This window comes from Acomys russatus, chromosome 1, assembly GCF_903995435.1.
Source record: "Acomys russatus chromosome 1, mAcoRus1.1, whole genome shotgun sequence".
Lineage (NCBI taxonomy): Eukaryota > Metazoa > Chordata > Mammalia > Rodentia > Muridae > Acomys > Acomys russatus.
Genome location: NC_067137.1, coordinates 5,117,665 through 5,145,162, shown reverse-complemented (window position 1 = coordinate 5,145,162; position 27,498 = coordinate 5,117,665). Strand labels below are relative to the sequence as shown.

The 27,498-nt window shown below is 46.6% G+C and overlaps 1 protein-coding gene across 2 annotated transcripts in view; it reads left to right on the top strand.

Annotated features, from left to right (window-relative positions):
- Nucleotides 1-27,498, top strand: part of Ston1 (stonin 1) — an 89,098-nt gene that overhangs the window by 7,343 nt on the left and 54,257 nt on the right. The window contains exons 2-3 of one of the 2 annotated variants that reach the window (XM_051156822.1): nucleotides 1,219-1,421; nucleotides 2,125-2,228. In XM_051156822.1, the coding sequence (XP_051012779.1) occupies nucleotides 1,219-1,421; nucleotides 2,125-2,199 (278 nt within the window). In that variant the 3' untranslated portion in view covers nucleotides 2,200-2,228. Of the gene's footprint in view, nucleotides 1-1,218; nucleotides 1,422-2,124; nucleotides 2,229-27,498 lie in introns of those variants that run through there. The other variant, XM_051156873.1, reaches the window with a different exon arrangement.

Here is a 27,498-nt window from a genome sequence, read left to right as displayed (position 1 = left end):
TTATTCATATTACATCTCAATTGTTAGCCCATCCCTGTATCCTCCCATTCCTCCCTCCCTCCCGCTTCCCCCCTACTCTCCTCCCCTATGACTGTGACTGAGGGGGACCTCCTCCCCCTGTATATAGTCATAAGGTATCGAGTCTTTTCTTGGTGACCTTCCTCTGAGTGTCACCAGGCCTCCCCATCAAGGGGACATGGTCAGAAATGGGGCACCAGAGTTTGTATGAAAGTCAGACCTCACTCTCCATTCAGCGGTGGAGAATGTCCTGTCCATCAGCTAGGTCTGGATAGGGGTTCGAAGTTTACTGCCTATATTTTCCTTGGCTGGTGCCATAGTTTGAGCAGGACCCCAGGACCCAGATCTGCCCATCATAATATTCTTCTTGTAGGTTTCCAGGACCCTCTGGATCCTTCTATCTCCCCATTCTCCCATGCTTTTCTCACCTAAAGTCTCAATAGGATGTCCTCCCCTTTGACCCACTCTCCTGGTATGTAAAGTTTTTCATGGGACATACCCCTTGGGCTAGTGTTTCAATATAAGTGAGTATATACCATTTGTCTCTTTTTGCTTTTGAGCGAACTCACTCATTATCATTTCTAGTTCAATCCATTTGTCCACAAATTTCGGGAATTCCTTGTTTTTAATAGCTGAGTAGTATTCCATAGTGTAAATGTACCACAGTTTCTTTACCCATTCTTCTACTGAGGGACACTTAGGCTGTTTCCATGTTCTGGCTATTATGAATAAGGCAGCCTTGAACATGGTTGAAGCTCAACTTTTAAAAGTCAAGCTTTTGGCACGATATGACCTAGTTTGAAGTTTATCTCTGCATTGTCTAAAAATAAGCACCAGTTTAAAAAAATGACTAAGGAATTACTGGACCTTATTCAGTCTACTCAGGAGAAAGGTCTCTTGGGGCTGAAGAACATCATAGCAAATCTGTTTCTTATAAATACTGTTCTTATCTTTTGGCTAGAGAACCTTTATGATATTTGTGACTAAAGCCATCTGTAGGAGTTGACCTGCTTGGGCTTGGGCATGCAGTGATGATGCTTCCTCAAGAGCTTTATGTGTGACTCTGGACTCCTCCCCTGACTCCTCCACTTGGCACACAGTTGAAGTTTGCTGATGGGGCTGTTACTACAGCGGGAACATGTGGTGTAGACCTTTCCTTTGCCATCCAATTGTTCTGACTCTTTGGTTTGGCTTCTCTAGGTCCTGATCAGCCCCATTCTCTGTCATACAAACTAGAACTTGGATCAGACCAGGAGGTTCCCTCGGACTGGTACCCATTTGCAACTGTCCAGTTTTCAGTGCCTGACACCTGTGCCTCAGGGACAGAGGTGAGGTCTCTGGGAGTGGAGAGCGACGTCCAGCCTCAGAAGCATGTGTGTCGGCGAGCTTGCTACAACATCCAGGTACCCAAGGCCCCTGGTTCAAGTTAGGGCTTCTAGATCCGGGGTAGGGCCTGGCCTGGCTATGAATACTTGATTTGCCCCCTGAGCATGAGTCAGTCCATCAGTCAGTCTGTCTGTCTCTTTCCCTTCTCCCTTCTCTCTCTGATGATATTAAATAATGGAAAAGCTCAGAGCTCAGCCAAGGAAACGTATCTGTCACCATTGCCATCTGTCTGTACGGGCCCACTGATTTCTTTCCCTACTGAGAACGTTAGTGTGGGGCAGCTTGTACAACACGCCCTTCCTTCTGCCCCAAAGGCCACACCTTCCCAAACAAGCAGCTAGGAACTATACTTTAGAAGAGACTGGCTTTCCCCATGTCTCTACTCTTGCCTGTCCCAGTGATGGGGAAACACAGAACCACTGATGTCCCTCTGGCCTTCCTAAGCAGAACTGTTCTCATGTCGGCTTCCCAGAGCACGGCAGATTTAAAATAAAATTGTGATGAAATCTATGATTTCAGAAATCTTCCGCTTTGATTCTTCTAGAAGGAAGGATTCATGGCCTTGGCTCCCACAAACCAAGCTGGTGAGGGACTGTGGGCGGGCTGTGTGTGTGTCCACTGGATGAGGAGGTCAATGCCTCCTCAGGTATAAAGAGTACCAAAGAGCTATTGACTATGTCGTGTCTGTTAACACTGCCAGTGCTTTGTTTCTCCTGACAGGTTGAAATAGAAAAGAAGTGGATTCAAATAGACGGAGAAGACCCAGATAAAGCCAGTGGCTGTGTGACTCAGTAAGCCACGATTGCCCCTCAGGTCACCCCACGGACTGGGCAGCAACTTTTGTTAATGTATGGTGGGACTGAGAAGGCCAGAGATCCGGTGTTGAGTCTGGAGAAATGTATGCCCCAAAGCCGGCCACCTGCATGTTAGTCTTTGGATGTGGTTTTGCTCTGGGGATGAGATCTGGAATGTTTCCATGGTTTGTGCCAGTTACATCTTGTTGAGGCTCAGAGGCACTGTTGTCTGTTGGGAGACCTGCTGGCCAGTCTGGCTGAAGGGTATTTATTTGGGTCCGGATTACTCAGTGCCTTTATTTTATAATCTGGGTTATGATTCCTCATCTCTTCTTGCTTTCTTGTGGAACAGTTTGAAGGGATTGGAAGGATTAGGAGGCGTGACCTTGCTGGAGGAAGTGTGCCACTGGGGGTAGGATTTGAGGTTCTAAAAGCCCGTGCCAGGCCCAGTCTCCCTGAGGATGTAGCTCTCAGTTCCTGTTTTAGCACCGCATGTGCCGTCAAGCTTCTGCCATGCTCCTGCCATGAAGATAATGTACTAACCTTCCGAAAATGCAAGCAAGCCTGTAAGCAGCACCCTCCACGGCCTCTGCATCAGCGCCTGTCTCCAGGTTCCTACCTTTCTTTTCTTTTTTTTTTTTTTTTTGAGTTCCTGTCCTGACTTCCTTTGATGATGAGCTGTGATAGGGAGGTGTAAGCCAAATAAACCCTCCCCTGCCCAACTTGCTTTGTCATGGTGTTTCCTCCCAGCAACAGTTTCCCCTTAGTAGGACAGTTGGCATGTGGACGACCAGGAAAGGCAACCCAAGAGACAGAACTCCGGGTACATGATGCTGAAGGCATGGGCTGAAATGGAGATCTGGAAGTGTCTGCGGTTTTGAATGAGCTGTTTTTGGCTGCGTTTGCTACGCTTCTTTCCCTTGCTGTGGGATTCATTTCAAAATGGAATGAGGGTCACTGGATAAATTAAAATATTTGCGTAGATTAAAGATGAGCTTTTAACGTTAACGGATACAGTTTTCTGGCAGTAGCAGTGTTTTGCGACAGCGTTTCCTGTAACTAATGCAACCGTCCTCCGAGAAGGCTAAGCCCCAGGATGGTGCCACCATCCTCCACTTTCACTCAAATTCTGCTTCACTAAGAGTTGTTTTCTGTAGAAGATGTGCAAAATGAAAGACACTGTATAATTCTAGCTGTCTTCCCCAAGGAGACGACATCTCACTCTTCAGAGTCAGAGAAAGGGCTCGACAGGCCATTGTCGGGGAAGATACCTGAGTATTCGGAACTCTGCCTGGGGGTCCCTTTAGTACTTACCGTGATAAGTCAGAATCCTAAACTTTATGAAATTGATTGGTTTTTTTGTTTTGTTTTGGTTTTCATTTCTGTTTTTTGAGATGGTTTCTCCTGTAGCCTTGGCTGTCCTGGACTGTTTTTTGTAGGCTTTGAATGTTTTCAAACCCACTTTATTATTATTATTATTATTTTTTTATTTTTTTTTATTTTTTATTTTTTTAATGCTTATACCTCCCTTCCAACCTACCTACCCTAGATAGGAGAGAAAAGAGGTTAATAGGAGCAGAAGGGATAGACCTTTTTTAATACTCAGTTCTTTGGAGCGATTTCACTGACATAGTTGGCAGGATCCCAATAGACCAGTTAAACAGCAAACCAGCAATTTAGTGACGGTGACTGCAACTGCAGCCTCTGGAACCCGGAGCAGTATCTGGAACCCGGAGCCTCAAAGCGTTCTCTGGAGCAGTTCTCTTAGGAGCATCTTGAAGTGGAGTGATGAATAGCCAAGACCAAAAAGCCCTGGCTCTTGTTTTGGCCGTGTGTGTGTGTGTGTGTGTGTGTGTGTGTGTGTATGCTCTCAGAGTCCATACTAGGATGTTTACCAGTTGGCAAAGACCATGCCTCCACAAGAGGCGGTTCCTCTTCCAGTGGACAAACATCACTTGTTCTCTCACAAGTCTGTTTTCAGTTGAAAAACTCTGCACCGTGCACCCTCATATATCCCACACTTGGGACCAAAACAAAACCATGTTTACCTCCACTGCACTTTTTTAGACCAGGATGGCCTCAAACTCACAGAGATCTGCCTGCCTTTGCCTCCCGAGTACTGGGATTACAGGTATGTGCCACAGCACCCACCTGAAATTGATATTTTGAGGATTTTTTTTTTGTCAGAAAAACAGAGTCATGCTATATGCATTTGATTCATGCTGAGCCTTATCTATGACTGGAGGCTTTCTTCCCCACTCACTAGGTTTGTTTTGAGTAAAAAAGATATGCGCAGTTGTTCCAAACCACGTTTGTTGTTGACCTACAGAATTTATCTCATGCATTTATCTTATGTTACATTCATTTTCATCTATTCAAATAGATTTAAATAAAAACTCATGATGGCTTGTATCAGATTTTATTGCTGTTATTATTATTGTACCATAAAGGCATGAAAAACAAAAGTCAATGCTAAAAAGGGATTATGTTACTCTGTTTTAGCTTTGAATGATACATCGCCCATAATATTTGCCTGAGGGTCATTGCTGATATATAGAACACATGTGTATGTGAGTGTGTGTTTTATAAAATATCCTACCATCTTTCCTCATCTTCTGGAGCAGGCACACTTTCACTTTAGTCTGCTTGGAACTGATGCTGGGAGGTGCCAGGGAAGTTAGCTGGGCTCCTTACACCTTCACTAAGGAGTTTTGTGGCCTTCTGCACACAAAGAATGCACACTGGATGCAGTTAACCTAATGCATATTCATATTGCAACAGGAATCCAGCAAAGCATCCAGGGCATTATTCCTCCTGCCGCAAAGGTCGGCCAGGATGTGTGCGTCACACTGCTGGGGACTTGAAGTCACAAGCTGACCAGACTTCAAGACCATCTTTAGGCTGGAGTAACAACACAAGACTGACAGAAACCCAAATTGAGTTTCTGGAGCAACACTGATAGCATTAACAGCGGGCTGCAACTGCACACTTGTTAATTTGGGCATCTATCAGGACCTTAAATATCCAGTTCTCAGCATTAGCTTAACATTAGGGAGGAGAAGCTTTCCAATACAGTTCTGACCTTAGACACGGCAGGAGGTAAAATGTGACTTCTAAGCCCTGCATGAAAACTTAGCAGGACATTTAGGTGGACAGTGTAAGAAATAAAGATCTCTTCCAGGAAACCAGCGGTGATCTTCTAAAGGCCCTGCTTCTAAAGGAGGCCAGGAGGGAATTCAAGAAGAAACACTCCTTTTGAACATTTAATTTAGATAACTACTTTACACATGTGACCACTGTGGAGTCTGTGGCCAACTTCAAGGACACCACCAGTTTATAACTTGTCCTTCTGTCTTCATTGGCCTGGTCTGGTCATCTAGCCACCATGGGGCCACATTAACTTGCTAATAAGCTCATGGATTGATTGTGACATGATCAGTTATGCAGATCTGAGCATAAGAACACTTCCCTGTGGGAACTGCTAAAGTTTATCAAACACAAAAGACACGAAAGCCACTCTCTCCAGCTTGCCTTTAGGTCTGACCTGTATATCAGAGAACTGTGGCGCCTTTTGTTCAGGAGCTATGTTTAGGATCCAGCCCATTTCTTACTAATTCATTTAGATGGTTTTCCTTAACAATGACTGTTACAATGTTTTACTCAAAATCTATCTGGCTTCCTGGCCCGCTGTTACAAGTACAGAAGAGACTGGACTTTGATAATCATGTAACAAAGTATTTTGTAGATTACATATTGATTTTCATAAAATTAAAGATGTATTTCAAATGGCTCTTGCTGTGCTGTGGACTTACATCTTCTTCTTCTGCAAGGCCTGGGGCCTCCTCTTTTAAAGTGTGAAATCAATTTCAATAACCTTGAACAATTGACTCTCTGTCAGGTGTATGCACATAACTTCACTACTAAGAAGTCTTTGGACACGACATCTCTGCATAGCCTAGAAAATAAATGTCATCACACTCTAGTTGATCATAATGTGACAGATGATTAAGAAAAATATTTTTTAATTATTTATTTATGTGTGTGTATGTGCACACAAGTACAGTACCTGTGGAGCCCAGAAGGGGTGCTGGATCCCCTGGGGCTGAAGTTTCAGGCAGTTATGAGCTGCAGGATATGGATGCTTGAGAACTAAACTCTGGTACTCTGAAAGAGCAGCATGGGTTCTTAACTGCTGGGTCACCACTCTAATCCTAATAATGATTTAAAAAAAAAAAGGAGATGTAATCATGACACATAAAGATATGGAGTTGACTTGAAAGCCTCCTCCCTGAAGACTAACTTTCATAGTACCAGAAGGTACTGCATGTACTTCCAAAGGAGAGAGGCAGCCAACAGTCCTACCTAGCTATGACGCCCAAGAACCACACCAACATCCAGCATGGCACAGTATCCCTAAGGGTGCAGCAGGGATGTGCATGCCTTCACAGTAAACAACACGCTCTAATTGCACTTAATATCTGCTCAAGGAGCGAAGCAATGGCTGGTACTGGAGACCTAGCTAAGCACTCAGTGGTGGTGACGTCATGGATGTTGTAGGAGAACCTATGGAATCAGTATAATTCAGTGAACAATCTAGCAACGACCTAAGCATTAGTCTTTGTCTTGGTCAGTGTTTCTATTGCTGTGAAGAGACAGCACGACCACAGCAACTCTTATAAAGCACATTTCATGGGGGCTGGCTTACACTTCAGAGGTTTAGTTCATTCTCATCATGGTGGGAAGCGTGGTGGCAGGCAGGCAGACATGGTGCTGGAGAAGGAGCCTAGAGCCCTACATCCAGATCTGAAGGCAGTAGGAAGAGAGAGAGCCTCTGAGCCTGGACTAGGCTTCCGAGACTCCCTCTACAATGAAACATTCCCTCCAAAAAGGCTAGACTCACTCCAAGACCACACCTCTTAATCTTTTCAAATAGTACCACTCCCTAAGCATTCAAATACATGAGCATATGGGGGCCGCTCTTATTCAAACCACCACAGTCTTTATATCCATAGACAAAGGAGGTCTAAACCCTTGTCAAAGAAACTTCTCCCTGAAACAGAGAAACACAACCTGTATAGAAAAACACAATCAACCAACATGCAGAGCTGTGGAGTCTGGTCCCGAAGGGTATATCTGTAGAAGTATCCTGCACCCGAGGCTCAGGTGACATTGCAGAAGGAGGGGGCAGAAAGGTTGTGAGAGCTAAAAAGTCAGGGGGTTTGCTATGAAATTTCTAGTAACATTGAAACTATATCCCTAAAGTCTAACCAACCTGACTGTCCACACATTAGTGAACAAGATGCTACCAAAAGCCATGCCAAACTGGACAGGAATAGCCCGTGAAGCCTCAACCCTCCATAAAGAATTACAAGCAACTGAAGAATTTGGGCACAGGAAGATGACCTTTCCCAGGGAAGAGCATATGTACTGTTGGCTATTCAATACCAGTTGATCAGCCCTAAAAACACATCTACCGGCACACAATGCTGACGGAGCAGGTTGTACTTAGTAATGCATGTTTATATACTCATATACATGCAATAACAATTAATGAAAAAGGAAGCCATGAATTTGAAAGAGGAGGAAGTAATATATGGGAGGGCTTAGCGGGAGAAAAATGAAGGGGGAAATGTAATTATATTAATACTCTCATTTTAAAAAGTAAAGAAAAATAGTGATGGTATAGTCATGGCACATAAGGATATGAAATGAGCAAATGAATAAGATTTTATTCTATTTAATTCATTAACCACCATGGGAGCTGAGAAGATATGTTTTAAATGGCTTCAAAAAGCATCTGAGATCAGAGACACATGTAGGAAGCAGTCAACCTGTGGATCGTGACTTCTTCTAGGGTCAAACGACCGTTTCACAGGCATCACATGTTAGATATCCTGCACATCAGATATATTACCATCTGTAACAATAGCAACATTACAGTTATGAAGTAGCAACAAAATAACTTTATTGTTGGGGGTTTCCAGAATGGAGAAACCCTACTAAAGGATTGCAGCATTAGAAAGGCTGAGCACCACTGTGCCAGCAGGTCTGAGCCTTGGCTGATAATGGTCAATAACTCTTCCTATCCTAAGACAATTAATTTGCAATTCTGTGGGTGAGGATCATGTTCATTAATATCAGTTTTCTTTGGCTTACAGACTTGTTAGGCAATTCTAAGATAAGGTGTGTTGGTTAATGTTCTTGTCAACCTGACATAGGCTAAAGTCATCGAGGAAGAGGAAACCTCAGGCTAGAAAATGCCTCTGTACAATTGGGATGTAGGGAAGTCTGGGGACATTTTCTTGATTAATGATTGATATAGGAGGACGTAGACCACTGAGGGTGGTGCCAGTCTAGCCTGAGCAGGTGATCTTGGGTTGTTTTACAAAAAAAAAAAAAAAAAAAAAAAAAAAAAAAAAATCAAGCCAGCTGGGTGTGGTGGCACATGCCTATAATCCCAGCACTCTGGAGGTGAGGCAGAACTCTCTGAAGCCAGCCTGGTCTATGAAGTGAGTTCAGGACACCCAAGGCTACACAGGGAAACTCTGTCTCAAAAAACAAAAACAACAACCAAAAAAAAAAAAAAAATCAAGCTGAGTAAGCCACAGGGTACAAGCCAGTAAGCAGCACTCCTCCATGGCCTGTGCATTGGTTCCTGCTTCCAGGTTCCTGTCTCCAGGCTTCTGCCTCCATGTTCCTGTCTGCAGGCTCCTGTCTCCAGGCTCTTGCCTCCAGGCTCCTGCCTCCATGCTCCTGCCTTCAGGTTCCTGTCTCCAGGCTCCTGCTCCATGTTCCTGTCTTCAGGCTCCTGCCCCCAGGTTCCTGTCTCCATTCTCCTGCATCCAGGTTCCTGTCTCCAGGCTCCTGCATTCAGGCTCCTGTCTCCAGGCTCCTGTCTTCGGTTCCTGCCTCCAGGTTCCTGTCTCCAGGCTCCTGTCTCCAGGTTCCTGCCTCTAGGCTCCTGCCTCCAGGCTCCTGACTCCATGCTCCTGTTTCCATGCCCCTTTCTCCAGGCTCCTGTCTCCAGTCTCCTGCCTTCCAGGCTCCTGTCTCCAGTCTCCTGCCTCCAGGTTCCTGCCTCTAGGCTCCTGTCTCCAGGCTCCTGCCTCCAGGTTCCTGCCTCCAGGCTCCTGTCTCCAGGCTCCTGCCTTTAGGCTCCTGTCTCCAGGCTCCTGTCTCCAGGATCCTGCCTCCAGGCTCCTGTCCCAGGCCACTGTCTCTAGGCTCCGGCCTCCAGGCTCCTGTCTCCAGGCTCCTGTCTCTAGGCTCCTGCCTCCAGGCTCCTGTCTCCAGGCTCCTGCCTCCAGGCTCCTGTCTCTAGGCTCCTGTGTCCAGGTTCCTGCCTCCAGGTTCTTCCTCCAGGTTCCTGCCTCCAGGCTCTTGTCTCCAGTCTCCTGTCTCCAGGCTCCTGTCTCTAGGCCCCTGTCTGCAGGCTCCTGTGTCCAGGTTCCTGCCTCCAGGTTCCTGTCTCCAGGCTCCTGCCTCTAGGTTCCTGCGTCCAGGCTCCTGCCTCCAGGTTCCTGCCTCCAGGCTCCTGTCTCCAGGCTCCTGCCTCCAGGTTCCTGCCTCTAGGCTCTTGTCTCCAGTCTCCTGTCTCCAGGCCCTTGTCTGCAGGCTCCTGCCTCCAGGTTCCTGCCTCTAGGCTTCTGTCTCCAGGCTCCTGTGTCCAGGTTCAGGCCTCCAGGCTCCTGTCTCCAGGCTCCTGTCCCTAGGCTCCTGCCTCCAGGTTCCTGTCTCCAGGCTCCTGTCTCCAGGCTCCTGTCTCCAGGCTCCTGTCTGCAGGCTCCTGTCTCCAGGCTCCTGTCTCCAGGTTCCTGCCTCCAGGCTCCTGTCTCCAGGCTCCTGCCTCCAGGTTCCTGCGTCCAGGCTCCTGTCTCCAGACTCCTGTCTCCAGGCTCCTGTGTCCAGGTTCCTGCCTCCAGGTTCTTGCCTCCAGGTTCCTGCCTCCAGGCTCTTGTCTCCACTCTCCTGTCTCCAGGCTCCTGTCTCTAGGCCCCTGTCTGCAGGCTCCTGCCTCCAGGTTCCTGCCTCCAGGTTCCTGTCTCAAGGCTCTTGTCTCCAGGCTCCTGTCTCTAGGCCCCTGTCTCCAGTCTTCTGCCTCCAGGCTCCTGTCTCCAGGCTCCTGTCTCCAGGTTCCTGCCTCCAGGCTTCTGTCTGCAGGCTCCTGTGTCCAGGTTCCTGCCTCCAGGCTCCTGTCCAGTCTCCTATCTCCCAGCTCCTGTCTCCAGTCTCCAGGCTCCTGCCTCCAGGCTCCTGCCTCCAGGCTCCTGTCTCCAGGCTCCTGCCTCCAGGCTCCTGCCTCCAGGCTCCTGTCTCCAGGCTCCTGTCTCCAGGCTCCTGTCTCCAGGCTCCTGTCTCCAGGCTCCTGTCTCCATGCTCCTGCCTCCAGGTTCCTGTCTCCAGGCTCCTGTCTCCAGGCTCCTGTCCAGTTTCCGGTCTCCAAGATCCTGCCTCCAGGTTCCTGTCTCCGGGTTCCTGCCTCCAGGCTCCTGCCTCCAGGTTCCTGCCTCCAGGTTCCTGTCTCCAGGCTCCTGTCTCCAGGCTCCTGCCTCCAGGTTCCTGCCTCCAGGTTCCTGCCTCCAGGCTCCTGACTCCATACTCCTGCTTCCGTGCTCCTGCCTCCAGGTTCCTGTCTCCAGTCTCCTGTCTCTAGGTCCCTGCCTCCAGGCTCCTGCCTCCAGGTTCCTGCATCCAGGCTCCTGTCTCCAGGCTCCTGTGTCCAGGTTCCTGCCTCCAGGCCCCTGTCTCCAGTCTCCTGCCTCCAGGCTCCTGTCTTCCAGTCTCCTGTCTCCAGGCTCCTGTCTGCAGGCTCCTGCCTCCAGGTTCCTGCCTTTAGGTTTCTGCCTCCAGGCTCCTGTCTCTAGGGTCCTGCCTCCAGGCTCCTGCCTCCAGGCTCCTTTCTCCAGGCTCCTGTCTCCAGTCTCCTGTCTCCAGGTTTCTGCTTCCAGGCTCCTGCCTCCATGCTCCTTTCTCCAGGCTCCTGTCTCCAGGTTCTTGCCTCCATGCTCCTGCCTCCATGCTCCTGCATCCAGGCTCCTGTCTCCAGGCCCCTGTCTGCAGGTTCCTGCCTCCAGGTTCCTGCCTCCAGGCTCCTGCCCCCAGGTTCCTGCCTCCAGGCTCCTGCCCCCAGGTTGTTGCCTCCAGGCTCCTGCCTCCAGGCTCCTGTCTCCAGTCTCCTGTCTCCAGCTTCCTGTTTCCAGGCTCCTGCCTCCATGCTCCTGCGTTGCATTCCTGCCCTACCTTTCTTGGCTGATGGACTGAATGTGAAGAGTAAGGCAAGCAAACCCTTTCCTCCTCATGTTGAATTTTGTCTTTGTCACAGAATTAAGGCATAAAAAAAGTTATTGATGACTTCAATGAGCAATCTGGGTAGGACTCTAAAGCCTTTTTGTCATTTTCTTTTTTTTAGAATGAAAAAAAATTGCATTTTTCTTATGTTCTCTCTCTCTCTCTCTCTCTCTCTCTCTCTCTCTCTCTCTCTCTCTCTCTCTGTGTGTGTGTGTGTGTGTGTGTGTGTGTCCCAGGGATTAAACTCAGATCTTCAAGTTTGATGACAAGTGCCTTTACATATTAAGCCATCTCTCCAGCCCTACCATTTTTCTTGACAATAGGACAAACTTTGTCCACAGAATGAAATCATATGGTGTTGTATTTTATAAACAATGTGTACTTAAGAACAAAGTTTTTAAGGTTTAGAAGACCACTGCTACACAATTGGTACAGAGAGCACTTCAGACAGCTGTGAGTGAGGTGGGTGGGTCTGGGTCAGCCGTGGTAGCACCAGAAGGTTTCTCAGTGCTGATCTCCCTGTGCCCCATCTTATAGGAGAAGTGGGCATTGTTGGATTTGGTTTTTATAAGTTGGTGAGGCTAGTATCTCTCAACTGCAAAGAGAGTCAGGGAAACGGTTCAGTGAGTAAGGGTTACTTGCTGCCAAGTCTGATGACCTGAAGTTACGTGTGTATGTTCTAGACAGGGTCTCGCTAAGTTGCCCTGGCTGTTCTGGAACTCACTATGAAACCAGGCTGCACACTGTGGAACACTCACAAACAAACAAGTAAGTAAATAAATGTGAGAAACCAAAACAAACCAGAACTGTACCAGCCTTTCCTAGGGATCAGGCATTGTTTAGGCACCAACAGACTGGCAGACACTGTCCATATTGGTTTTCCTCCAACCAACTCCTGCCTCCACCCCATCCCCAGCACTTCTTTCCAGTTTCATCTTGATGTAGTCTGTCATTCCCCATTTTTGTAGATGTCATCTTTTCTACACCCTTCTCTTTCCCTAGAAGGAATCACTCTTTCCCATGACTCCTTTGTACTAGCCTTAACACAGGGCTCTAATGTGGGGTCATGTGTATTTGGTGAGGTGTTGGCATTTAACAGTGTGTGTTGTTCTTGGCAAGTATGTCATGAATTTGACCTGATTACCTGTATATTTCCCTGAGTTATATGTAACAACTTTTTTGGGGGGTTATAAATAAATTAGTAAGTCTCTTCGCTAACTGGTATTGAAACACAAATTTATCTATAATTAATTTTTGGACTATTGGAATTGAATTCAAGATCTTACACACACTTGGTAAACACTGTGTCTTAAATTCATCATCCACAACCCATAATTAACTTAAGTTTCAGGTTATGAAGCAAATAGCTGAGTTCCAAAATAAGATCTGATAGTTATAATCATTTTTACCCATGTTTTGCAGGATTAAAGCTGAAAGGAAGGAAAAGAAAGGCACCATTCTGCTTTGAGGTTTGCCACTTCAGGTGTTGGCATCGGTGCAGTCTTTCAGACCTCAACATTTTCCCTCCAGACAGGGTTTCTCTTGTAGTCCTGGATTTCCTGGACTCCCTTTGTAGACCAGGCTAATCTTGAACTCACAGAGACTGGCCTGCCTCTGGCTCCCAAGATTACATGCGAGCACCACCGTGCCCGGCAGAAATTCTGAAATGCCGCTTTCAAAGTAACACAATTGTGTGTTGATACGTTCTTTGTTCTAGTCACAATTGATAGGAAGTCCAACAAAACAAAACCACCAACCAACCAAACAAACAAAAAAACAAAACAAAAAAAACAACCAAAAAAACGGATCTGCAATACACACTTGAACAGCAGATGGCGCTCTCGGGTAAGCCACCGACACCCAGAGTTGGAAACAGCAGGGAAGTTTGGTGCTTGTATTTTGATTAATAAAAGATCTTGAGGGCACTTTATACGCATTTCAAAGTATTGTAAGTCCAGTGGAGCATAATTAAAATTAATGCAGTAGACACTCTCTTTAAAGTATTCCTAATGCCGTGTCTGAAAATGCTGTTGAATACAATTTTACACATCCAAAAGATTTAAATACTATGCTTATCTCTAAGCATTTCTAACTATTAAAGAGACAGAAAAATAGTGTACTTTTTCTTCATTTTCAAACAAATGCCTTACAATCAGTTATATGCTAAGTCCTTCTACTTAAAAAGAATACTTGCAAAATAATCCACCAATCCCTTTCCACGTGTCTCAGGGTTGGAGCAAATGCTTGCTTGCCAAATGTTCCGAGCTACCTTGATCCAGGAACGAGTCTTTGTTCTCTTAGTCCTCAGAAATCTTTTTCTCATATTCAGGAACCTTCCTGGGTGGATTTAACCGTTCCTTTATAAAGCACATCTGAACGTTTTCCTTCTTAAATTCTTCTCACCACGAATAAGCCTGTAGGTGTAGTCGAGCCATTCCTGAAGGTGTTCACACCGCGAGGCCAATAGTGGCTGGTGTGTCACTTCGGGTAGCCTGAGAATGTTATGCCATTGCAATTAGACATCTTGCTGATCATTCAAAGGCTTGCCGGCCTTGCCATCTTGTGTCTGCATTTTCTTAGCTATTGGGATTAACCAATGACAAAACAGTGAACTTCTGCTCACATATAAAAGGTATATAAAACTGGAGGAGGCAGACAACCAACAGATAACGATGTGTGATTATTGCTGGGAAGAAAAATAAAGCAGGTTAAGGTGACAGAGAGAGAGGCAAAAGGAGGTTGCCATGACATCTGGAAGAGACGAGAAATGGAGCAACCCAGGTCCTGCGGGGCAGAGAGTCCAGCAGAGGGCGCTGTAGGAACACAGACGCTGGAACCGGGTATCTGTCAGGAGCAAGGGTGGCTGGCACACCGGAGGGAAGTGAGTGGGTAGAGGATTGAGAAGCAGTTAGGAGAAGTCGTTAGTGGGTCGGGATGGAGATGTGCCAAGGCTTTCTCCAGAGCTGTCAGAACTTAAAGTGTTGGTTGGTGTACAGAGGTGACGAGCTTTATGTTAACATGAACCTGTGAAAAGGCTGCGGAGATCTCACACATCGGGGGAGGGGGGACAGTTAAGAGGTTATTGAAATAACTCAAATTTCTTAATTTGTTCCTGTGGCTGTAACAAAACACTGTGGACTTTGTAATTGATAAAGAACAGAAGTTTATTTCTCATTTTCTCAGGAGGTTGAGAAGTCTGAGGTCAAGATCCCAGCGTCGCTGGTCTGGTGAAGGGTCCTTTCCACTGGGTAGTACCTCCTTACTATGCAATTGCATGTTGGAAGGGGAGCTCTAAAGGGAACACTGGGGACAGGACTCCCATTCCTAAAGATGGAGCCCCAGAGCTCTCAGCAACTGTGAACACCAGTGCCTTGGAATTCCATCAGCTTGAAGAATGGATTTCAGGGTGACACAAACATTTGGCTCAGAGTGCCAAGCCTGAGTCATGCGATCGGGAGCAATGTGGGAGATGGTACGTGCTTAGGCTCGGAACGTGTTTGAGCTACAGAAAAAACAGCATTTGCTGGTGTGGGATACGAACCATGGAAAGGACACGAAGACGACTCGGTGATTTGGGAGTGAAGGCTTGTTAGAGTAGGTAGCCAGGCAGGCAGTGGGGGAGGGGGAGAGACATCCTGCCTGGGCAGGCTGGGTGTGAGACAGGAGTGACGGAGGAAGCCACAGCTGGATCTCGGTAGCTAAGATGCTCCACCTCCTTGATGGGCCGCTTGATTTTCCCCACCGGATCAGACATTAAGAGGCCAGGGCACGTTCTCAATGAGCACACGTGCCCACCAAAGAGCGTCCTGACATCTTGATCCTGGGGCTGCACAGTAGAGCGGAGTGAGACTAAGATGGCACCTACAGAGAGGAACTCGGCATCATAGGAGAGAGAGCTCTGGCCTGTAAGAAGCTTCTTAAAACCCACAGAACCCAATGGACTTACTTACTCTTAGCTAGCTAATGTTTTGGGGGGTGTGTGCTCACAGGTGTGGACATGCGTGTGTTATAATGTAATGCAGAGAGTGGAGGAGACCTTGCATATATGTCTGTCCCCAGCTTCCCGCCCAGGGTTAGGCAGTCTCTTGTTCTTGGCTGCTGTACAAGCTGGCTGGCCTTCAAGCGTCTAGACCAGTGGTTCTTAGCCTTCCTAATGCTATGACCCTTAAAAAGTATTTCCGTTGCTACTTGACAACTATATTTTTGCTACTGGTATGGATCATAATGTAAATATCTGACATACATGATATACAGGACACCTGAGGGTTGTTCAACCCCAAGGGGGCCGTGACCCCACGGGTTGAGAACCATTTGTCTAGAGCCTCTCCTGTCTGGCCTAGGCCACCAGGCTCGCACAGCAAGTGCATTTGTCTACTGACCCATCTCCCCAGGCCTGGCTTATTCATCATTATTGCATGGCATCTTCCTGTCATAACTTGTCTAAGACCTTCTTTGCCTCATTTCTTTTTTGTGCTAAGTAAAAGTTTTGTGTTGCCTTGCAGCCCATATCGCCCACACCACGTCCTGCTTGGAGTTTGGGCTCTTTGGGTGTGCCAGCTCATATGGCTTCCAAACTTGATGACTCTGTGATGACGCTACAGCCATCACAATTTCAAAGTCAGTTTAGATATTGCTTCAATTACTTCCTACTTTGTTTTTTAAATTATTTCTTGATTGAGCTTGGCTGGGTGGATATCATGTCATGTTATGCAGAAACTTTATTTTAAGTTTTAAGCTTATTAGATTCAAAGTAATGGGGCTGGAGAGATGGTTCAGAGGTTTAGAGCACTGGCTGCTCATCCAAAGGTCCTGAGTTCAATTCCCAGACTCTGCATGGTGGCTCACCACCATCTATAATGAGATCTGGTGCCCTCTGCTGGCCTGAAGGTGCACATGAAGGCAAAACACTATGTATAGCAAATAAATAAATCTTAAAAAAAATAAAATCAAAGTAATGATGAAGTAGTTGATGGGCTTCAGCCTTCATGATACATACAACTTCTTGTAAAGTATAAAACAAGCACAACACTTAATTCATAGTTTTTCTTTTTCTTTTTTGTTTTTAATTAAAACATATATATGTATTGGGTTTTTTTTTTTTTTTTTTTTTTTTTTTTTTTTTTTTTTTTGAGACAGAATTTCCCTGTGTAACAGCTCTGGCTGTCCTGGACTCACTTTTGTAGACCAGGCTGGCCTCAAACTCACAGAGATCTGTTTTCCTCTGCCTCCCAAGTGCTGGGATTAAAAGTGTGCACCACCAGGGCCCAGCTTAGTTTTTCTTTTTTAATAGACAATTTTGTACATATAAACAATGTATCCTGATTATAGCCACGCCCATCTATCCCTTCCCACTTCTTCTTGTTGCCCCTGAACATCTTCTTACTCCTTCATGTCTCCCGTCACCCCTCCCCCACCCCGGCCCCCACCTCTTTATAGCTCACTCAGTAGTGTTGTCTGCTGATCTTTTTGGTTTGATCTTGTCCAGGTCACCGTAGCTGCAGTCAGTTCACGAATGTCCAGAACACAGCATTTCAGACTACTGTTTCCCTGTTTCCTCTGTCCCTCTTACATTCTTTCCACTACCTTTTCTGAAGTGTTCTCTCAGGTGTCGGAGGGAAGGATGATGTAGATACAGATGTCCCATTTAGGGATGAGCATTCGATAGTCAGCTATTCCTTACACACTGACTGGTTACGGTGACTGTTTTAATTGCTGGACACTGTAGAGACAAGTTTCTCTGGCCAAAGATGAGGGCAGCACTAACTTATTGTAAAGCATAAGTATTTAGAAGGTAGTTTGACAACATTTCCATTTAGTAAGAGAGCAGTAATGCGCTCCTCCTAGGGCCTATGTCCTCCTAAGTCATGGGCTTTTGACCAGGTTCACAACTAGACACGAATTCCCTCCTGTGGATTAGTCCTCAAATCTAGAAGCAGTTGGGCATCCCCGTATCACTCACGCAACTGTTGCACCGCTGAGCACAACTGGCCCATTAGGTCAGTCATTGCTGAGTAATCCCATTGATGGCTTCTTTCCCTAGTAACTTGCATCATTGATGCTTCTGGTACTATGAAAGCTGGACATTGGGGATGGTTTTGCAGGTCAGCTACAGCTTGAATTGTCTATGTTATTTCAGAAGAGAGAACCTCAGCTGAGAAAATGTATTCCTCAGACTGGCCAGTAGGCATGTCTGCAGGGTATTTTTTAATTCTTGATGTGGGAGGCCCCAATCTATTGAGGGTGGGGCTACCACTGGGCAAGGTTGTCTTGGGTGGCATAAGAAAGCAGGCTGAGCAAGCCAGGAAGCAGACTTCTTCCATGGCCTCTGCTTCAGTCCCTTCTGCCAGGTTCCTGCCCTGACTTCTCTCAGTAACGGAGCTATATGATGAAGCAAAGCCATTCCTCTCCACGTTGCTTTTGGTCATGACGTTTGTCACAGCAATAGAAAGCAAGGTAGGGAAGATGACATCCCGTGTGATGGTGGTATCCATGGTGACACCTTTCCCACAGAAGTTGGGGCTGGCTGCAGCATCTACAGATGTGAACTAAGTGTGGCCCTGCTGTACTCTTAACTATCCACCTTCCAGCTGCAGAGAAAAGGCTGGTGGTTCTCAGTTCTTAGTCTGTAGTCCAGTGGTTGAGGTCAGCAGATCGCATGTAGGATCTGATAAAGTGTGACATACCATTTGCAAGCTCTTAGCATAGCATAATATCCCTCATAACAAATCATTTAAGCATTGAAAATCATTTCAAAGCTACACAGCAGAACACTTTGATATTGAAATAAAACAAAAGCTAACTTAAAAATATAGCTGTGGATGGGGAGATGATTCAGTGGTTAAAATTCTTGTCCTGTATGTGGGAACACTAGAATTTGGGTCTCCCAGAACCCATGCACAAAGCTGCGTGGTAGTGAACCTGTGATCCTGGCACACACCTGCAACCACAGCCCACAAAGACAGGTGGTAGCACACCTGTAATCTCAGCCCACAGAGCGGGAAATTAGCCCACCTGCAACCCCAGCACACAGCTGCAACCCCAGCACACAACTGCAACCCCAGCACGCAGATGCAATCCTGGCACACACCTGCAATCTCAGCCCACATCTGCAATCTCAGCACACACCTGCAATCTCAGCACACACCTGCAATCCTAGTACAGAGAAGGCAGAGACAAGGGCTCCCCAGAGCCTCAGAATATACATGATACCAACCTCCATGTGGACATGTACACATTCATCACACACACACACATGTGCAAAAATATCATCACTATAATACAGTAGTGTATAAAGTGACCAACCAAAACTTAATGAACAAAAATATATCTTGCAATTCACAACCTACTTTACTTTTTAAAATTTAAAAACTGAAAACCAACACTCCACAGAGTCACAGAGAATGGCACAACTGATGCACCCTAAGCTCTATTGCAGCATGTTTACAATGGCTGTTTATTAGAAATCCATAGTTTAAATGCAAGAGTATGTAATGTCAAAGAGAATTGGGAGAATGGCAATGAGGTGATGTGAGCCAGTCTAGACCATTCCAGACTCCTCGAGTGAACGCATGCACTTGAGTCTTTGGGTATCAGATCTAGCTGGGTGGCTGGGGTTTCTCCTCATCAGTGTCCATGTGACACAACATTTACTACATGCTAAGAAGTTAAGAAATACTTATATGAGTTCTTAAAACTCCATACTAAGTCCAACAGCTGTGTAGAGCGGATGGCAATAAGAAGATCAAATGGGTGTGGGTGTGTGTGAGCATTTTGTTGTGCGTGTTGCTCAGAGTCATCAGGCCATGGCCATAATCTAATGTGGACTGACTTTGAGATGGTTTAGTATCATGTTTAAATTATCGACAGACCATCCACCGCATGATGGCCTGTGCCAGGGCTGAATGCCACACCCCCATCCTTGGTACTCCACTCGATGCTGATGGTGAGTTTAACTGTGGCTCAGTGGTGACAGGGAAAGTAATGATGCAAGGGGTCCGAATTTGCAGAGCTGCATCTCTGAGCAGACTAGAGGGCTTGGGAGTGAAGGGCACAGCTGACGCAGGTCTGAGACAGTTCTGTGTTGGTGAGGAGAAGCTGGGGTACCTAGTACAGAGGAATTTGGGCTGGATGCACAAGGTACCATTTCTTAGTTCCTTCCTTCCAGCACTGGATCTGGGTTCATAAAAAGGACTGTGAGTTCTGCACACAGCCCTTCTGTCTGGCTCCAGCTTTATTTTCTTGGAAATTTTGATCAGCTTTTTCAATATGAGTTCTTTGATGGCATCAGTGCTTGAATACTCATATAGCTGGGTGTGAATGTCACCCACAGTCTTCTGCCTTTGAATACGTGGCAGACAGCTGGTGGCGCTGTATGGGGACTTTGTGGAACCTTTAGAAGGAGCGACTGTAGGTGGAGGAAGTGGGTGGCTGTGGCTGTGCTTCTAACTGACTCTGCTTCATACTCTGCCCTCAGCTGCCATGTGGTCCTCTTGCTCTGAAGACACCCGTGCTATGCCTTCCCTACCACTGTGGATGGTGTCTCTTCAAAATGTAAGCCACTGTAAATCCTCGCCAGTTGCTTTCTGACAAGTATCGTCACATCAGTCACCAACTGCTCTGATCCGGACAAGGGCATTCTTTCTTATAACTTTGAGCCAGATTAACCATTCCCTCTAAGGAGGATAAATAATGGGTAAGGTAGCTCTGATTTGTGAATGTTCTAGATTTCAGTCTGTCACTTCAGGGAGGTGCTGCGGGCCTGGGATGTCTGGGAGGTGGCACCTAGCTGTGACACTTGTGAGAGGTGGGAGGTGGTACCTAGTGGTACCTAGCCATGGCACTTGTGAGGGGTGGGAGGTGGCACCTAGCTGTGGTAGTTGTGAGGGATGGGAGGTGGCACCTAGCTGTGGTACTTGTGAGAGGTGAGAGGTGGCACCTAGCTGTGGCACTTGTGAGGGGTGGGAGGTGGCACCTAGCTGTGGCACTTGTGAGCGGTGGAAGGTGGCACGCCTAGCTGTGGTTCTTGTGAGGGGTGGGAGGTGGCCTCTAGCTGTGGCACTTGTGAGAGGTATGAGGTGGCACCTAGCTGTGGCACTTGTGAGGGGTGGGAGGTGGCACCTAGCTGTGGCACTTGTGAGCGGTGGGAGGTGGTGCCTAGCTGTGGCACTTGTCTTTTTCTTTGGTGCTTTATTTTGATATTTTCACACTGTTCAGGGTGAGTTCCACCCAGAGGTCCTGAAGTGCCATGAAAAGGACAAGGAAAGAGCGTCTCCAAGAATGGCATTATTAAATGTCAAGAGATGGCCTCTCCACTGGATAATTCTGAGATATTCTGAAACACTTTTCAGAGGCTTTGCTAAGTACTCATTGTGGAAAAGGACACACTCAGTATTAAACTTGCGCTGGGACCCAAGAGACAGCTGTGGCTGGAATTGCCAACTGGATGATGCTCGTAGCTACCTTTTATTTTCCTTCTTTCCTTTGATGGGCAGCCCAACCCCATAGCCCTGCGTTTCCTTGAGGTTCTTGAGGTCTTTGCCTTTTCCTTTCCACTTCATGTGATTGACAGCAGCCGTTCCGATCTCATCCCCTGGGTGCTGCTTCTGCATCTCTTCACATAAAGCTGCCGATGCTTCTTCTGCCCCAGCCTCAGGTGGTGTCTCAGCCTCTCGTGTGGTCACCCTGTGCACTATCCTGCAGCGGGCGGAAAGTGTAGCCTGCACCCTGTGCTTTGTACTGTAGTGGGCAGGGAGCATGGATTAGCCTAGGCTCTAGCAACAGATTGCCCTGTTCTCTGTCGACTCTTCAAATGAACCACTCTTGAAGCCCAAATGAAAACAAAGACAATCCACCAAAGTCTATAGTTCTGGGAAAGTCTCTAAATGCACTAATCTTGCTTTTTGGCTTCTCTAGTTCTGCTCCTGGTTAATTGTTCTTGTTAACTGAAATATGTCAACTCAGGATACACTGAGATCCCAGACACCCAGTGCGGTCATAGCTGGCTAATACAGACTCTTTATCTGCTTTAAACTGTGTCTGAGTTGTCTTGTCTGGTGGAAGGCCCACAACTGCACGCGGATGGTAACTGGTAGGGAAGCTCAGTGGTGGAAGACTCCTAGCTAAGCTGGTGACACATAACAAATGTTGCACGAATGACAGGGTGAATTTAGATCGGCACATTATTTCTCTTGAGGACATCTGATGCCTACTTCTTAATTGTCCCTGCTTTTGGGGTAGTGGTTCCATACAGAAACTGCTTAAGTACATCCAAACTGATGGTACTTAATGGATAGTCCCATATGTGAGGTCCTATGACAGGAACTCAGGGGGTGCATAAGGTTGAATAATGCACAGTCTCAGCCCTCAAAGGATTTAAATCAATTGTAATTATAGTTACCATGTGATCTGAGAATTAAACACACACATATAGTCAGGAAAAAGTTAAAATGCTTGTTTGAAAGTTGACTCAATCTTGGCTTTGAAAGTTGCCGCAGGTTGAAAGGAAGCAGGTGCCGGGTGCCACGGCTTTGTCATCTTTCTTAACACAGGCCACCTTCGTTGCTTACTGAAGGTGTCTTGGAAGTACTAAGAGCTGTGATCACTCAGCACTTCTTGGTCTTGAAACATCACTAGTCTCTTAATTTCCTTCACATAAAGGGTAAAAAAACAAAACAAACAAACAAAAAAAAAAACGTAACAAATGAAAACCACCTGGGGAAGGAACTCCTAGGTCACTCTGAGTAAATGCATATAAGCAGATGGGCTGCTTGTTAGAAACCCCTTATGTGGCCAGGCCAACCGGAACAAATGGAGGCTGCAAATACATGTACTTAACCTAAGGGAGCATGGCACTCGTGACTTCCAAAGCCTCAAAAAAACACCAATCAGGAGGCATAGGAGAAATGGTGACTTTCTGTGGCATCTGCAGAGAGGGGTGGCCGTTGTCTAAAAGTTTTCTTTCTTCCTTTTTCTCCCCCTGTGGTTTTGTTTCTGAGCCAGGGTCTGTCTATTAGTTCTGGCTGTACTAGAACTTGCTACAGAGACCAGGTTGGCCTCGAACTCACAGTACCTCCCGGAGTGCTGGGATTAAAGGCGTGTGCTGCCATGCTGGCTCTTCCTGCCCCAGAATCTACTGCTGGGGTGACAGGTGCCACAGCCACCCCGAGTTATAGTTTTCTGTCTCAATGCCTCTTTCTCAGTTCTCTAGCACAAGAGCTTGGGCTTTGCTGTTGTTGTTCCTTGTTTGTGATGTTCGGCAGTTTCCAGACTGCCCCCCCCCCCCCCCATCTACCAGCTCAGGATGACTGCAGCGAAAGATCTGGCAACCTACCCCCGGAGTTTAGGGCTCCTGACTGCAGTGTCTTTATGCGTTCAGTGCTTCCTGTGTCTGTCCTCTGCTGCCCAGAATGTCTACCTGTTCTCAGAAGTGTGTCCTATGAGAAGTCTCCGCCTTTACGGAGACCTGAAGCCCCCACGATGGTGGCAGAACAGACTATTGAGGTCATTCTCACATCTCACACAATCCGACCAATTAAACAAAAGGAAAAGCCTGAGTGCTGTGAGCGCAGAGCGGGCTGGCTCCAGGACAGGCTTCCGTTGAGATCGTTGGCTTTGCACATCTTCTTTAAATGCAGACCCACGCTGGAGAATTAACAGACGGTGAACATTATCCTTGCTAATATTTCATGTCTAATTATACACATTATGACAAAGAAATGAGAATGGAAACTTGTTAGCTAGGAAATTACAGCATCTTTATCAAGACATTGGTGAGAGGATTGGAACAGTAGTGATGGGGAAAATTGAGTCCGAGGCTGTCTTGAATGCTTTTTGTGGGTCGTTGCTAAACTCGCTAGTGCATACAAAGGCTACGTCTCTTGAATATTGCAGAGCTGACTGGCTGTGCCCCACTGTGTGATGAAGTGGGACTTCAGCTGGCTGTCATGTTGTGTCCCATGGTCACTTTAACTGATTCCATGCTGGGTGTGGGAAGGAATTCATCTCAGTGGAACAGTGTCTGATGTTCAAATAATGGAAGTTGATTTTTAAGTTGTATTAGAAAATGGAAAATGTTACAAAGATGCAGAGTCTAAATAAATCAGAACTGCCAACACTGGAGCCACTTCAGAGCTACAGGGAGGGACAGATTACCTGGATTCTCATTTCCTGTAAAACGTGAAGGCTGAAGCAGAGGCAGGGAAATAATACTGCTGGGCTTAATGCGTTTGTGGCAAAATGTTCAGAAGCTAATTTTGAGCATTTGCTGCCTTAAGCCATATGCCCAAAGACTAAGTCACACTTTTCATTACAGATAAATATATCATTAGAACCTGTGCCACTACTGAAAATGAAAACCACACTTGACTGTAAAGTTTAATATGTAAAAGAAATGGGTTGTCTCAAAAATATATACATTTTAACATTCTTATTTAAGGAGGGGCCCTCATTGATAAATCCTTCTTACGCAGTAAACAAATTGAAATGTGTTCCTTAGTTTTTGGAACAGTATCATAGAAACTCCAGGCAAAAATAATGAGAACAGAAAGAAACCGAGCTGATTATTAGGATTAATCTGATTATTAAGATTTTTCTTAAGGGGTGCAAGTGCTGGTGTTGGTTGTCAATGAGGTTTCTAGGCGAAGTTGGAGAAAAAGAAAGGCAGGTGTTCCGTCTGTGAGGGGAGAGCTTCCTGTCTGGGGAGAACTTCCTGTCTGGGGAGAGCTTCCTGCTTTTGCACATACTTAATTCTAAAGAATTAAGACTCCAGAGAAGGTTCAGAATTCCCTTTATAGTCTTTATTTATGATCATAAACTATTGTCCCTGCAAAATGCTTCCCTAAGGCTTTGGGATCTTTGGATTTCAGTTTGACTGTACAAAGTGCTTGGTGTACGCAACACGCTACAACACAAATTTGGAAAAATCAATAAGAGAAACGTGGCTACCAAGTGTGTTTCATGATAACGCTGGGTCCAAGCCATCAAGTGCTGGTCTCCACACGTGGCTTACATTGCATTTTTTTAAAGTGCTCATATGGCTGACAATGCTTTAACTATGGAGGTTACAGAGGGGGAAGACTCCCATAGGCACAGTACAATCTGACAAGGCTCTGCATTACTCATCTCTTGTTCCATGACTAGCACTTAACAATCCTTAATGTGATAAATGCCACTTCCAACAGTTTCTGAGGATTAGAGACCCAGGAGGTCCTTAGAGGGAACTTCTGGTTCATCCTCATGAGGAGGGCCAAAGTGAGAGATCACCTGGGGAGGGCCCAGATCCAAGCCCATTCATATGCTTGTTTGAGGTTTCTAATACCAGCTGTGGATACTCAGAGCCTGAGCTCCTTACCACATGGACCTTTCCATAGGTGACATCCTTGTGGTATGTTAGGGTCTGAAACTCATTGAAGGAAAGACCCCAGACTCAGACAGTATGCAAATAGTGAAGAGCGTTTATTTCTGCAGAAGTCCAGCATGCAGGGATCACTACTCAGGCCGAATGGCGACCATGATGTGAGCTCGCCGGCTCTACCTAAAGACAGGGGAATTCCAGATATGGTTAGGTCATCTTTATTCCTATTGGTATAAACTAGGAGCTAGGGTATTCGTGCATTGGAGATTGGCTGGCACCAAGTCAGGAGTTAGTCATGAGTTAGGGGACTGCTTAGATTGGTAGTTGAGCAATCTTATCTTCTTTGACCAGATGTCTTGGCCAGCTCTGATTGGTTGCCCATTTTTTGTGTCTTTTCCTGTAACTGAAGTTTCTATTTCTGAAAAACAGAAACTTAGGCCCAGGCTGGCTCAGTGAGAAAATGAAGCCTGCGATGGAGTCGGTTAGGCTTATTTAACCAGGGCTCTCGACAGTTGTGGGAATCGGCTTCATCTGACTGTACCCATCTCGGCTTGTTATTGTCTTTTGCCTGCCAGGTGGCCCCAGTGATCTAAGTCCCACAAGATAAACAAAACCATGAAGACAGCTGTTTTACGTCAGGCTTTTTTTATTTTCTTTTTTAAACATTTATTTATTTATCATGGACTTAGTATTCTGCCTGCAGGCCAGAAGAGGGTGCCGGATCACAATTTAGATGGTTGTGAGCCACCATGCGGCTGCTGAGAACTGAACTCAGGACCTCTGGAAGAGCAACCAGTGCTCCTAACCACTGAGCCATCTCTCCACTCTGGCAGGCTTTTTAAAACCTGGTTTTGTTAATGGAAATTGGAGTGAGTCCCATTTCAACTGCCCGGAGGTACTGGGGAAACTGGGGTCTCCTCTTGTGGTTCTTAGTCTCATTGAAAGAAAAGCCTGAGCCTGGAGAGCTGGCTCAGTGGTTAAGAGCATCTGCTGCCCTTGCAAAGGACCAGGCTTTCATTCCCAGCGCCCACGTGGAGGCTCACCCCTGTCTGCAACTCCAGTCCTGAGGGATCGGATGCCCTCTTCTCATCCTTCTCTGACATCTGCAGGCACCTGTCGTGTACCTGGCACACAGACACACATGCAGGCAAAGTACTCATTCACCGAAAATTAAATCTAAATTAAAATAAAAATAATAAGTAAATAAATGAAAGAAGACCCTTATGGCAGGCCAGTAGGCTCAGGAGCTGCCCAGAGGAGAGTGAAGGAGATAAGGGGGGAAAAGCCATACTGTTTGTGCTCAGCTAGTGTGGAGGTCAACCACAGGTTGGGAATGGGAGCACTAGGGAAAGAGTAAGGAATCCCAAAGCACAAGAAAAGGCACCTGAAAGAAATGGGGAGAGGAGAAGAAAAGGAAACAGTTCTGCCCTAAGCATGGCAACTCATCAAACACAGCACCACAGAAGAGGGCCAAACCCTAGCCAACTTTTTACCCCCAGTGCACTCTAGCAGTGCTGGAGATGTGTCAGCTGGTTCAGGAGAGTGACAACTAGATTCTTCCTCCTTTGTCAAGTGAATGCTAACAGCCTCATTTTCCTCACTGTACATCTAGGTATCAGCTGATTTGATTGGCAGGGCTGTGGGTGAGTCTTCTGCAGTCACCGTGTCTTCTGTTTTATTGATGCCCTCTGTCCTGAGGATTCCTCTCTCTTGATACCACCGACCACTTAATTCTATCCCTGAGGCGCTGATAACTGCACTCTGTGGAGATCTGGATGTGTTCGCGTCTTCCTTAAGTCTCTCCACACCTTCTGCCGTGGGTGGTTGGTTTTTGTATACCTCTTTTCCCCTCCCAATAAAACAGCCAGCTTTCTCCACAATGGCTGTCAGCTGAACAAGAGGTGTCTACCATCATTTCCAACAGTCTTGGAAGAGAGAAGCCACAATTTCCGCTTTATTTACATATAACATAGAATACCGTGGTTCGATGCGATGTAGGTTGGGGTGGGTGGTCTCGGAGTCAACCGGGAGCCGTCTTAGAAGTTCGTATCCAAGGGTTCAGAGAGGATTTGTCCTCTTTCCGACTTTGTGGACATGGAACTTGAGGAAGTCAGTGTGATGGAGGATCATCATTTTGGGCTCAGGTTTCATGGGCTTTAGTCTTTGGTCTTTGGTCCCATTGCTATGGGCCCATGGCAAGGGAGAACAATATGGTGAGCAGGGCATGGCAGAGCAAGGCTATGCATCTCATAGTAGCTAGAACACACTGAAGGGGGAAAGGGCCAGGAAGCAAATGTGTCTGTCCTTCATGGCTTTCTGCTTCTAACCAGGCCCTGTGGTCCTGTGAGCTATGAATTAATCAATAGAACCAGCCAATGGTGAGGTCAGAGCTCTGATGGGACAGTTGGGCTGGATTTACAATTACATGTGTTGGGTCTCAAGCCTGGACAAATGGCTAACTCAGGGGCCTATTGAACATATCAAAGTGGACCTGGCTGCCAGGTTCTCTCAGTATCCCTGGGTCCCTGCCTGTCATAGGGCCCTGCGGGCTGGCATACACCTTCTCCTCCTCTAAACCTCCCTAGCCCAGGGGCTGGGCTGGCCTTCCTCCAGCTGCCCTTCCCTGTATAACCCAGTCACTTTAGTTACCTGACCTTTCTT